The following is a 13,229-nucleotide window of genomic DNA, read 5'->3' as shown; positions in this document are numbered from 1 at the left end:
CCGTTCTAAGTCTATTTCAAACTTTCAAAGCAGTGTAACCAGGCCTTAGTGTGAATGAAAATCAGGCCCACTGTACATACATATAAATGACATGATGACCAAAGCTCTGATGACACAACAGCAAGCCAACCCTTTGTTAGTCAAGAGAACTACTAAGTTTTTATTTTATCAACATTTTAAATCTTGGGATAACCTCATTTACCACTGAATAATGCTCCGGGAATCACTTCCTACAGAATTAGCACTATAATATTTGTCCCACTGAGAAGTCTGATTGTGCCATTTAACTATTTTACACCTCATGTTGAAGGATTACTAGACACAACTTGCTAATGCCAAATGCATTAATGGTAATGGTGTAAACTTCAGATACGCTGACTGAAACTAGTTAATATTTGCAAAAAGAAAAGGAGTACTTGTGGCACCTTAGAGACTAACAAATTTATTTGAGCATAAGCTTTCGTTTAGTTTTCATTTTTACAGTCATAATCTGTCAACCTCCAATTCATAAGAGGCAATATCTATTGCGCCCACCTGCACTGTTTCAAAACTAGAACAGTTAGCAATGGAATTAAGACAGGTAAGGGAAAACAGAGTATCAGAAGATGATACAAAAAAATCTCAGAAGGTGTAAGAGAAAGTCATATGCATAAAAATTATCACTTTTTTTTTGTACTCCGTAAAGCTACTGGCCCACAGATAGTTCACTTGGAATTACACTGAAGTAACTAGTCTTTACATTTTCACTAAGGAAGTGTAAGTACAGATACTCTACTTTGTAAACTAAGACTTTTCAGGATAAAGAAAAGGAGTACTTGTGGCACCTTAGAGACTAACCAATTTATTTGAGCATGAGCTTTCGTGAGCTACAGCTCACTTCATCGTGCTCAAATAAATTGGTTAGTCTCTAAGGTGCCACAAGTACTCCTTTTCTTTTTGCGAATACAGACTAACACGGCTGTTACTCTGAAACTTTTCAGGATGTAATCTATTTACAGAGTAAGTGGAAGATATCCAGGGGTCAAATGATAAAATTAAGTTAGTTAAAGGAAGGACATTGGTATCAGCTAGAGAAACCAGTGCTTATAGTCAGAACACAACCAATGAGTGTTCTTATTGCAAATAATCCCTAGAACATTTTGGATCAGATCCTCAGATCCTCTTAATGAGCATAGCTATATAAATTTCCAAAAGGTGATGATCTGGCTTACTGTTATCAGGATGACATTCAATGTAGGTTAGCAATGGCAATATCAGGAGCAGATAAATTTAAGCTGAAAATCCACCGGTGAATTTTACAACTGCTTTGTTCCCAAGGGTTCACGATTTTGGTACACCTGACTAATGTTTTCCAAAGAGACATCTAAGAATGGCAACGGACAAAAAGTGACTGAAAAAATGATATCTTTTTATAGAAGATACCTACTTTGCTCTGTATTCAGACTCTCATTTTCTACTTCACTAGCTAAAATAAGTTTTTACTACCAATACTTCAAAAAATTATTCCTGGCTCTGAAGAATCGATACAATGAGAGAGATGTGGGTGATGTATTTGTTCACACATCAATAGAATTATTAACTCTAAGTTCCACTGGTATTGCTAAACTGTAAAAGAACCCACCTTGCCGTCCAGATCCCAGGTTCAATTTGTAGGGCTGGAAGTTAGAAAACCTCTCATTTACTTGGCAACTGAACAAATTTTATATTGAGTCTCTGAGAGAGAATAAACATGGAACCCCAAGATTTCATTTTTACATAATGATTTTTCAGAGGCGAAGGCTACTTTAAATAAGGGGTTTTCCTACATGAATAATTAGTTCATGTCATGCTTGGGTGTGACTCTATCCCATGCTAGCCTAGCACGGTCTAACTGTCCATGCGCTGTTGATGCCCATGAACAGTTCGTGAGAGTGCTTTGATCTAGTCCTCTTCGAAATTAAACTAGTTCAAAGCAATCTAGTTGTTCCTTTAGACAAGCCCTAAGACACAGAACTACATAAGACCTCATAAGTGCAGGGATTCAGATCTAGTATACCCATTTAAATAATGCCAACCAAACTGGAAACATTTGAAAGCATTTGGTCAGACCTGAATGATTTCCTTAAAGAGTTCAGTTAAAAATATCATTTTCCTTTATAAACATGCTTTGAAATTGATCATTAAAAACTCCTAAGATGATGACATAATACCAAGAGACAGCTTTAGTGAATGAATGCTAATGCATTTTTTAATCAGGATCACTAACGAAATTCCTGATAATAAAATCTGTGGCTTGATTGTATATAGTTATTAAATGAAGACAATAAAATATTCCTGTATGAAAACAAATAATTATCTTTAGTCATTCATTTTGAATTCTGTTCACATGCAAAGCAGGAAGTGGAAACGGATGAAACTCATGCGTGCCATGAATAAAAACATACAATAAAAGATGGACTGTAGGAATGCAACAAGATTTACTGATGATATTCTTGATAAATGTTTCTTGTTTATTGATTAATTTCCAGAAAATATTTGGGGAAGTCTATTTCTTTTCAGGGATATATACATTTCCTACTTAGCAATGACTATAAGGGTTTTTGTTTGTTTGTTTGTTTGTTTTTACTGTATTAGGCATTAAATAAGGTCATCAACCTGAAAAAGTTAAGAAACACTGCACCAGAAGAAGGGATCTCAGACCCACATCAAGAAGAATAAGGTAGGTACAGTGGGTTTGAACAAAGAGAGTAGAGAAATGGTAGTTCATGGCAGTTGTTGAAGTCTGGTTAATTCTGTGAGGATAAATTTGAGGATGGTCTGTGGTTGGATAGATGGGTTCGACTAGACTAGGACAGGAGTGAAGGGAATTCAGAGATATATATACGTAAGGCTGTGAGTCTGTCATGGAGGCCACGGATTCCGTGACTTTCCAGGACCTTTGTGACTTCTGTAGCAGCCGGTGCGACTGACACCAAGGTCCCCAGAGCACCAGCAGCGGTCTTGGGTCATTCCCCCGCCCCCACAACACCAGCAGCAGTCCTGGGCCATGCATGGCTGCCCCCACCTCCCCAGAGCACCAGTGGTGCCCCCGAGCTGCCCCTCACCCCCCAGAGAACCCAAGATTTTGTCAGGGGTATATAGTACAGGTTATGGGCCATGAATTCTTGTTTACTGCCCGTGACTTGTCCATGACTTTTACTAAAAATACCCATCACTAAATCTTAGCCTTATATATAAGTAACATTTCAAAACCAAATAGCATAAACCCAGAAAATTCGGAGTTAAGGTTAAGCTTCAAGGTGTTCCAAACATGCTAAATTACAGAAATGCAGTTAGGGCACCCAAGCACTGCTCAGTACTGATACCATGACAGAAAAAAATATAAACAATCCAACTAACCCTCCCCTCCTTTACCCTCCCCCCAAAACCCCAACAGTTTAAAATCACTCTTATAAAGGAAGGCAAGTTACAGCCTTCACTAGACTGCCATCATTCTAGACTGTAATAAAGCAAGAATCACTATTGGCAATTTTCTCTTATCCACAAATCTAGCAGATTGCCTTTCTATTCAGAGAGAAATTTGAGGAAATGCATTTTGTCAGACATTACACGTATGATAAAAACATCATCCAGGAAAAATACTACCCAGGAGTCTATTTACTATAATAGGTGAGTTAGATTTTCTCTTTCCATGTTTTGTAGGGAAGACTCATCTTCAGTGTTTTCTGCTGGGATCTACATTTCATGTAGCCAAAGTTTTTTTTTTAGGGAGAAGAATTGGACTAGTTGAGTACATAGGATTTCTGTGACTTTTAAAGTCCTTAGAGGTATTTGTATATGTTCATCTAAGCTTCAAAATTTTACTGAGGTGAAATATATTTGAACTATGACAATCTAACCACCTAGCGTCTACACCACCATAGTGAATGGAATAGCCTACCTACTCTCTGAGTATCTATCAAAATAGCCAAGGACCTCTAAAAAAGCAATAATAGAGTCACAGGTTCATAGATTGAAAGGCCAGAATGGACCATTGTGATCATTTAGTCGGACCTCCTATATAACACAAGCCATAGAATCTCTCCCCGCTCCCAAATTCCTGGAGTATATCTTTTAAAAAATCCATCCAATCTTGATTTTCAAATTGCCAGTCATACAGAATACTCCATGACCCTTGGTAAATTGTTCTAATAGTTAATTACCCTCATTGTTAAAATTTTTATGCCTTATTGCTCGTCTGATTTGTCTAGCTTCAACTTTCAGCCATTAGATCTTCTTATAACTTTGTCTGCTTGACTTAAGAGCCCATTATAAAATATTTGTTCTCCATGTAGGTACTTACAGACCGTAATCAAGTCACCCCTTAACCTTCTCTTTGTTAAGCTAAACAGATGGTGCTCCTTGAGTCTAACACTATAAACACATTTTCTAATCCTTTAATAATTGTGGCTATTCTGTGAACCTTCTTCAATTGATCAACATCCTTCTTGAATTGGAGACACCAGTAGCCGATGTACCAGTGTCAAATACAGTGATAAAATAAACTCTTTATTCTTACACAAGATTCCACTGCTTATGCATCCAAGGATCAAAAAGCTATTTTGGCCACAGCATTGCACTGGAAGCTCAAGTTCAGCTGATTCTCCACCCTACCCTGAAATCTTTTTCAGAGTCACTGCTTCCCAGAATAATGTCCTCTATGACTACATTCTTTGTTCTTAGATATACATTTAGCTGTATTTAAGCCCATATTGTTTGCTTGTGCTCAGCTTACTAAGCGATCCACCTTGTTCTCTGTCAGTGATACGTCCTCTTCATTATCTACCACACCCCAATTTTTGTATTGTCTGCAACCTTGATCAGTCATGATTTTATGTTTTCTTCCAGGTCACTGAGAAAAACATTAAACAACATAGCCAACAACTGATTCCTGTAGGATACCACTAGAAATCCATCATCTCAGTGATGATTCCCCATTTACAATTACATGTCGCGACCTATCAGTCAGCCAGTTTTTAATCAATTTAATGTGTTCCATCTTAATTTTCAGAGGGGTAGCCATGTTAGTCTATATCCACAAAAACAACAAGGAGTCCGGTGGCACCTTAAAGAAACTACCCTTAGATTCAGTGCCAAATACAGTTCCATCAGACCTGAGAGTAAGGACCATAATATAGCCCTCCATATTAATCCTCTCCTCTCCTTAACAATAACTGACACTTTCTAGTAAGACATGAAACCATTTTACCTCAGACTTGTCTTTATTCAGGCAGGGACTTCGAAGGACTTAAGGGAGTTAGGCACCCAATCCCAATGTGTGTGAGTATGAGTGTGAGAAAGCAAGCAAGCAAGCAAGAAAAGCAGCCAAACAAATTTCAATGCATTGATGTAAACTTATCTTATGATGTCAATTAACACATTTTATAACAAATGTAGACTGAAAGCTAGCCACTCTTTTTCTGGATGATGCTGTTGTGCACCAATATTACCAATTATCAAAACAATGCTGATCAGACCACAACATTTTGTTTGGTTGAAAATACAGACCTTGATGAAGTCACTGTACCAAACAGATGTTATCTCTAAAATAATAAAGTGTCATAAATGCCTGCTCCTGTTCCTACTGAAGTTGATGGGAATTTGCCATTGATTTCAACAGGAATAATATCAGCCCTTAATTGCATAGTAAATTTACCACATTTCCTCTATTGCTTACTACTCCTAGAAGGAGATATAAAAGAATGGGGCTGTTTCATTACAGCACTAAATGTCCATATGTGCCATAATGTTGACCTTCCATGAGTTGATGTATCTGAAATGGTATGCAAGTGACATTCCATTATTAGAGACTGTTTACTTGGATAAGAATAGGAACAATAGTCAAAACATCTCAAAATATGCAGGGTAAGCTATTTAACATCGTGTACTGAGAAACTTGAATCAAGACAGAGAAATTTCCCATGCCCCTCTAAACAGATTTTAACAAATTTCAGCAAAGAAATAAGTTACTCATAGTCGCTGGATGGATTCAAGCAAAGTTTACATTCAAAAATGTCCCCTTAGTAACTGATGGAAAATGTTTAGTATTATCATTCTAAGTCACTAAAGTTGAAAAAAGAAGAAAAAAAGACACAGAGTTAATGGAACCCACAGGCTACTGATGTGGCAGTTTATCAAATGTAGCTGTAATGAAAGATAAATATTACAGGCAATTCGCACTTCATGAAAGGATAAAAGTGTCAGTGTATAGGTACCAGTTTTACTGCAGGCCATAATCAGCAAGTAAACGAAAGTGCAAATGTCTAAAAAGTTTATAGCCTTCTATGAAGGCCTCGTCTTGTCAGGCATTGATTTAGGTTTTCAGAGGACTTTGCCAGCGTTAAACAAAGTGACTGTTTGTGAACTTAGAGGACATGTTCTACTCCTGCCAACAAATGTTGCCTCAAGCTAAATGTTAATATGTTCCCATCACTTAAATCTAAGGAAGGGGAAAAAATAGTTCCTTACACAACTATTTTCTTCTTAAAGAGGGGACAGTCCAAAGTGAATGTTTCATACTCTCCACCTTCTCCACAAACATGAACTTCATACTTCTTAGAGAGCTGAGAGAAAAGGAAAAAAACAGGTAGTTAGAATAAGTGGTGCTCTTATACATAGTGTCAAATGTATTTTACTGAAAATGTATGTGTGTACAGGGCTTACAGTAACTTTCTCAATCTAGGTTTATCACTACACCTCCAAAAAAAGGAACAAACTCTAAAATGCACTGGATGTACTTGTAGGTTTCTGACTCTCCTCTACAGTACTTTATACTAACTGATTCATACTATTTTTAAAGTTCCAAAAATTACTGCCAGGTTGTTTTCCATCTCTGCAATAGTTATACTTCACCATCCAGCTAAAAAAATCTCATTGACTGCATCCCAGTAGAAATGGAAGGATGTTGAAATAAGATTCCTTTAGGAAACTGGCTAGAAAATAACAATAACCTTTACATCCACTCCCAGATCTCATTATACAGTCTGTGAGATATCTTGTGTTGTAAACTCTGACCAGAAGCTACTGAATTCAGCAAACATATTATAATATTATTATAGCAACACGTTTTACAATTGTGCTCTAGGTATTTGTTGGCACAAATTCTTTCCTAAATCTTCAAGAAAGAGTTAATCCTGGCACCACTGAAGTTAATTGCAAAACTCTACTGACTTCAATGGAGCTGGGATTTCACCCTTAGAGGGGAAGAAACATTAGCCATTTTCTTTTGGTTACATCCCTGAACATTATTCATACTTTTTTTTTTTTTGCACTTTGTTTTATATTTACCTGATGGACAAGCCAGATACATCATACACGAAAGTAAATGTAACTGATTGAAAATAATACAATTTGTCTGTTTTTAATCATCCTAAATCCTCTATTTAGCAGTTTCTCACTTGAGGCCTGATCCAAAGTTTTGCTTGAGTAAAGAGCGAGGGCCAATCTCTTGAACAGTACATTCTAATTCTGTTTTAATAACACTGTATTGGTAGATGGTAACCATGCACCGTAGCAATTTAATTATGCTAAGAGCATGCATTAAATCTATGATACAGTAAAAATGCTAATTGGACACAGTAAAAAGCTTTTCTAGGCTCATGATTCCACTCCTGCACCTCATAATTTTGTGGTTATAATTTGACTTTTAAGTGGTCCTCATTCTTTTTAAGAAAGTTATAAACATTGTTACTTGTGCACTTGTATTATCCTTTAAGAAGTTCATCCTGCAATCGCTCCCTTTGAGGAATTTCCATTGACTTCACTGAGAGTTACGAGCACGGAGCGCTTGCAGGGTGAAATCCTAAATGAAATGCGTATCACTTGTGAAAGGAAAGTTGACCTGGTTTTGGTGTTTGTGCGTTGTTTTATTGAGTATTGGACAACTCTGTAATGAGTGCAATAAGGTTTCTTTGAATGGGAAGATTGGATGCCAGAATCAGCCCTGAAAGCTGATTTGAATGCACTGGGGGGAGTTGGGTCTGGGGTTTCCATCAGGGCAAATGGAGCTCATTGTATCAGGGCAGGATCCAGGGCCTTTTCCAGGCAGGTGACTGTACACTGGCCTAAAATGCTGCAGTGGAGTATACAGCAGGAACCCACCAGGCCTCCACAGGTTGACAAGGCCAGAAGATGTGTGAAGCATCTGAAATGGATAGTATTGGCAATTAGTCACCAAAAAATCATATATGTTACATGAATTATTCAGGGACAATAGGGTACACCTCTCTGACTGGGGAATGGATATATTTTTGACCAGTGTTAGGGAGGGAACTGTTAACTATGGCTACGTCTACACTACAAACTAGGGGTGTGATGCCCGTACTTGTGTACACATACTCACGCTAGCTCTCATTGAGCTAGCACAAGTATCAATAGCAGTGTAGATGCAGTAGCACTGGTAGCGGCAGAGAAGGCCTGGCTGAGCCGGTCTGAGTACAAACCTGCCTGAAACCAGTGGGTATGTACTTGGCATGGCTCAGCTATGCTTCCACTGATGCTACTGGGGCTACATTGCTATTTCTACTTGTGCTAGCTCAGTGAGAGTTAGCAGGGGTATGTGTACATGAGCAGGGAATCAGATTCCTAGCTCGTAGTGTAAACGTAGTACATCTGGGTACACAGCTGGGGTGGGAGGGAGGCAGTCAAGCTAATTGCTGGTGCCTCCTCATGGCAAGTGTACAGTGGAGGTACTCGTTCCACAGGGGATCTGATTCCCTGATAATAAGGAACTGGAAGAGGACATAGTGGAAGGCATCCCCTAAAGAAGGTGGGGAATGGGCTTAGGACTCCTATTGTCTGGTAAAGTGAGGAGACAACCCCCTTTCCCTAGACCCTTAACCCTCAAATGAGGGGAAGGCAGTGGACTGCCAGCAATGGACTAGGGCATGCTATGGCGGGGTGGGGGGCTGACATCAGCTCTCCACCAGGGGGAAATCATGACCTGCATTGTACATATTTTAGCTGGATAGTTCCCAGATGAGTTGAATTAATGAAGTTGCTGCCTAATTAAACCACATCACTTGCACCTTCTCTGTCTCTGTGTGTGCCCAAGACAATGGGGGAGTGTATCCTGAAAAGCAGTAACTCTGAAAAGGATTTAGGTGTCACAGGGGACAAGCAACTCAACATGAGCCCTCAGTGCAATGCAGTGACAAAAAAGGCTAATATGACCTTTGAATCGATAAACAGGGAAGTAGTGAGTAGGAGTAAGGAGGTTTACTTGGTCCTGTCTGAGCACAGGGGTCCAGACTCAATGACTTCTCAAGGTCCCTTCCAGCGCTACATTTTTAAGATTCTACGATTCTAGTTTGTATTCTACATTGGTCAGACCAACACTGGAATACTATGTACAGTTCTGGGGTCCACATTTGAAAAAAAATGTTGAAAAACCAGAGAGGGTACAGAAAAGAGCCACAAAAATGATTCAAGGGCTGGAGAGAGAGAGAGTCTTAAAGTGTTTAATCTGTTTATCTTATCAAAAAAAGATTGAGAGGTGACTTGTTACACTGTACAGTACAAGTAACTTTATGGGGAGAAAATGCCAAGAAGTAAGGGACTCTTTAATCTAGTGGAGAAAGAACCAGTGGCTAGAGGCTGAAGCCCAACAAATTCAAATAATAAATTAGGCACTTTTTTTTTTTTTTTTGGGGGGGGGGGGGGGGTAAGGGTGGTAAGGGTGATTAACCACTGAAACAAAGTACCAAAGGGAGTGGTGGATTCTCCATGTCTTGAGCTCATCAAATCAAGACTAGATTCCTCTTTGGAAGATGTGCTTTAGTGAAACAGAAGTCAATGGGCTCAATACAAGGGTAATTAAATTAAATTAATGGCCAGTGATAAACAGGATGTCAGACAAGATAATACAATGGTCCTTCTGGCCTTAAAATCCATTGTGTAATTTTTATTAATTATCATCATTGTCATTGTTGATCCAACTCCTTGTAACTTCAATTCAATTCTCAATCATTGTAAACTATGCATCTGATGCTTAATGTGTTGAGCACCTCAGCTCCTTCCTTATACATGACAGAGCAACTGTCTGTATTTGTCTCTAATTGGAGTCAGATCCAAAATATTAGTCCCCCATCTCCTTTTTTTCCCCAGACTAAAATTAATGCAACATTATTTTTATAAGCATTTAGTCTTACAGATTTATTTTCAGTGAAACTGTTTATATTTTACACAAGACTAAGGTTACTTTTATATTTGGGGATTTATTTTTACAATGCTACCAGAGGATTTCAGGTAATGGATATGTCTGATATGTTACAATAAAACTATACTCGTATTCCTAAGTATGGAGAGTGATAGTTAAGCTTTCCATTTTCTTTAATAAGTATTTCTTTTAAAATATTTTTAACACATTTGGATGACCTGAGTCATCACCTTAGCATAAAGAACACCAGGGACTCTGAACACAGACATAAAAAAAAGAAAGTAGTACAAAGAACTTAATCCTTTTACAGGATCAGAGATCACATTTTTAATCATAGCCCTTTGACACTGAATATGAAGCTGGAAAATGTTAAATATAATTTTGCCTGCACTCTCTTCAACCTTTTATTTGTGAAAAATATCTAATAGCTCAGACAAAGATGGTATCTGTCATAAAATTCTACATGACTGTTTACTCATTTTGTGATGGAAAATTCAAATCTCATTTTAAATAAAGATAAAATTATCTTTTTTAAAGCCAATGTTATCACAGGCATTTCCTTCCTAAAGAGAGAATATCTCCATGTGTAAAAATAACCAAACATACATTTAATCAAGCTTTCATTTTCAGAAATTATACTCCTGACATACAAGACAGTTTCACCTGTCAAAAAGTGCAGCAAGGTTTTTATAGGACAAATCTATCAAAAATAATTAATGTTGATACAATAAGAATGGACAACTTACAAAACAGTTAGTCAGAACCTTTTATTCTTCTTCCTGCCAAGAGCTTCTGCTGCAATGAATACTAAATAGAGCTACTGAAAAATAAAATTAAGACACGGGTTTGTGTGTCTTAAAAAACAAAACAAAACAATGAAATGCGTGTATTTTTGAGGAACAAAGAAGTTTGTCTCGTTCTTTTCCTAGCTAAAAATTTTAGCCTACCTAAAAATATTTCACAATGAGAATAAGGAATGAATGTTTACTGTGTAAGTTATTTCTAAACTTGATGGTTCTTCTGTAAGCCTCGAGTGCTGTGAGTTCTTCCTGGAAACCAACATCAAACACTTCAAAGCTGAGAGTCTAAATTTGCTGTCCTTGTTGGGAAATCCCAACTTTCAATGCCATTGGGCTTAGGATCATATTTGGTCCTGAACATTCTAAACTCCCAGTGAAGTCACCAGCAACTGAAGATACTAAGCACCCCAAAGGATCAGGCTCTTAATGTGCCTTTTAGAAGCAAAAGAAGCTGTGCAGTATTTTTCAAGCTGCCATCAGTGAGACAGGAACCAGCTTTCAAATACTTTAAAATACTAACATTTTTTACAGACTTGTGTTATCTTGTTTTGCTAGCTAGATCTCACATGCATAATAAATGTGACAATTCAATAAGAATAACTTTTAAAGCCAAACCGAAATTAAAGCCAAACCGAAATTAAAGCCAAACCTCACAGTTGTAAGGTCAAAACAACCTCACCTCTCATTATATTTATAAATTACACTACTCAAGAAAAGTTGATATCCAGTCCAATTCTAAACCTAAAACAAATACCAGAGTATCATGGAAACTTTTACACTATATGAAATCCAGTATCAAACAAAGATACAAATAAATCTTTCATTTACATATACAAAGTGAAGCCCACATACTCAATACAATTCATTCTCCTGCTATCCTGACCATGAAACTGCAGGGTAAAGGCAGAGTTTATCACAGAATTTTAGCAGTCAGAGATGGGAAAGGCCAATTCAATTACTTAATCCAACCTGCTGCAAGGGAAAGATTTTATAGCTCCCAGTCAGAGAACATATCAGGTATTAAAACTTTTATACACTTCACCAATAGGCCAAGAAGTAATAATTAAATTCTGGTGCAACTGTTCAAACCACAAACAATTTCTAATTCTCTATCAAGGAAAAATATTGTACAAGTAAATATTACTGTTGCACACATTTGATTTTGATTTTTAAAAAGTTCTACACAGATTAGGTACAATCAATGGGTTCATGGCATGTTGCCAATAGAGCCATCTAGTTTAGCATCTTTGCTTTGGGCGTCTTTGGTACAAGGGAACTAGTTGAACAAAAGCGCAAATACAATAATCTCCATTTAACATAATTAATCAACACCTAGCTATTTAGAAAAAAATAATTCAAGAACTTGCCTTGTCACAATGAAATAATATAATTATTTTACTGTGCTGATAAAAATGACCCACGATTACGGCCCTACTTGACTTGCGATATTGTGAAAATTGCAGATTCTGCAATATTAGGCTTCCACCATAAATTTGACAGCAGGAGTCCTGGACACCACAGGGCTGAGAGTGGGACTCTCCCGCTGTCAGCCCCAGGTAGCCACTCTCAGCCCCAGGCGGCCAACAGTGGGAGCCCCCAATATCCAGCTCGATATTTTCACTCTCAGCCCAGGCCTCTGCCAGTGGAAAATTGCAGAAAAGTAATAATGGGCTTTATTACCACAAATAATAAAGTCTGTTATTACTTTTCCGCAATTTCCATGGTTTGTCCACAACTCAGTTGCAATTTTTTGACAATCATCCTGCAATTCACATAGGACCTTATCCATAATAAAATACAACACACAGAAGAACATCATTCCACTCATAACCTTAATATCCAGGATATAAATCAGAAAAGAACTATACAATTAATTCAAAGTTTGTTCCACTCAATAGATCTCACTTTAGCTAATGTCCATTTTACAGTTAACCGGCATGAGAAATCACCTGACATTTAATATAAAAGGGAGACCAATTTCTATCCCACACATATGGTTTGACTAAAACATATAAATTAAAGCTATAAGAAGTAGCTGAAAATCAGGTGACAACATGTTTTTCCAAATGGAAAATGAAGCACCAATGTAGGAATCTGCTACACACTTACTCATTTTAAAAGTAAGAGACAGTTATTTTATTTAACTTTATTAGCTAGAAAACTGTGTAATTCCAAACATCTAATTAAATTACTCAGGCAGAGTCAATCTTTATTTGTCCAGTCTACACAGAAACTGGTTCTACAAAACCATAGCT

At 37.4% G+C, this 13,229-nt stretch overlaps 1 protein-coding gene across 6 annotated transcripts in view; it reads right to left on the bottom strand.

Moving 5' to 3' along the window:
• DPH6 (diphthamine biosynthesis 6) overlaps nt 1-13,229 on the bottom strand; it is a 362,214-nt gene that overhangs the window by 209,199 nt on the left and 139,786 nt on the right. For all 6 annotated transcript variants that reach the window (XR_006291518.1, XM_007069356.4, XM_037900521.2 and 3 more), the window contains one exon: nt 6,487-6,581. Coding sequence is in view for 5 of the 6 variants with exons in the window: in XM_007069356.4 (XP_007069418.2) it covers nt 6,487-6,581 (95 nt within the window). In the remaining variant the exon portion in view is untranslated. The remainder of the gene's footprint in view (nt 1-6,486; nt 6,582-13,229) is intronic.

This window comes from Chelonia mydas, chromosome 6, assembly GCF_015237465.2.
Source record: "Chelonia mydas isolate rCheMyd1 chromosome 6, rCheMyd1.pri.v2, whole genome shotgun sequence".
NCBI classification, from domain to species: domain Eukaryota; kingdom Metazoa; phylum Chordata; order Testudines; family Cheloniidae; genus Chelonia; species Chelonia mydas.
Note: the sequence above shows the minus strand (reverse complement) of the source record. Positions and strands in the feature narration are given on the sequence as shown.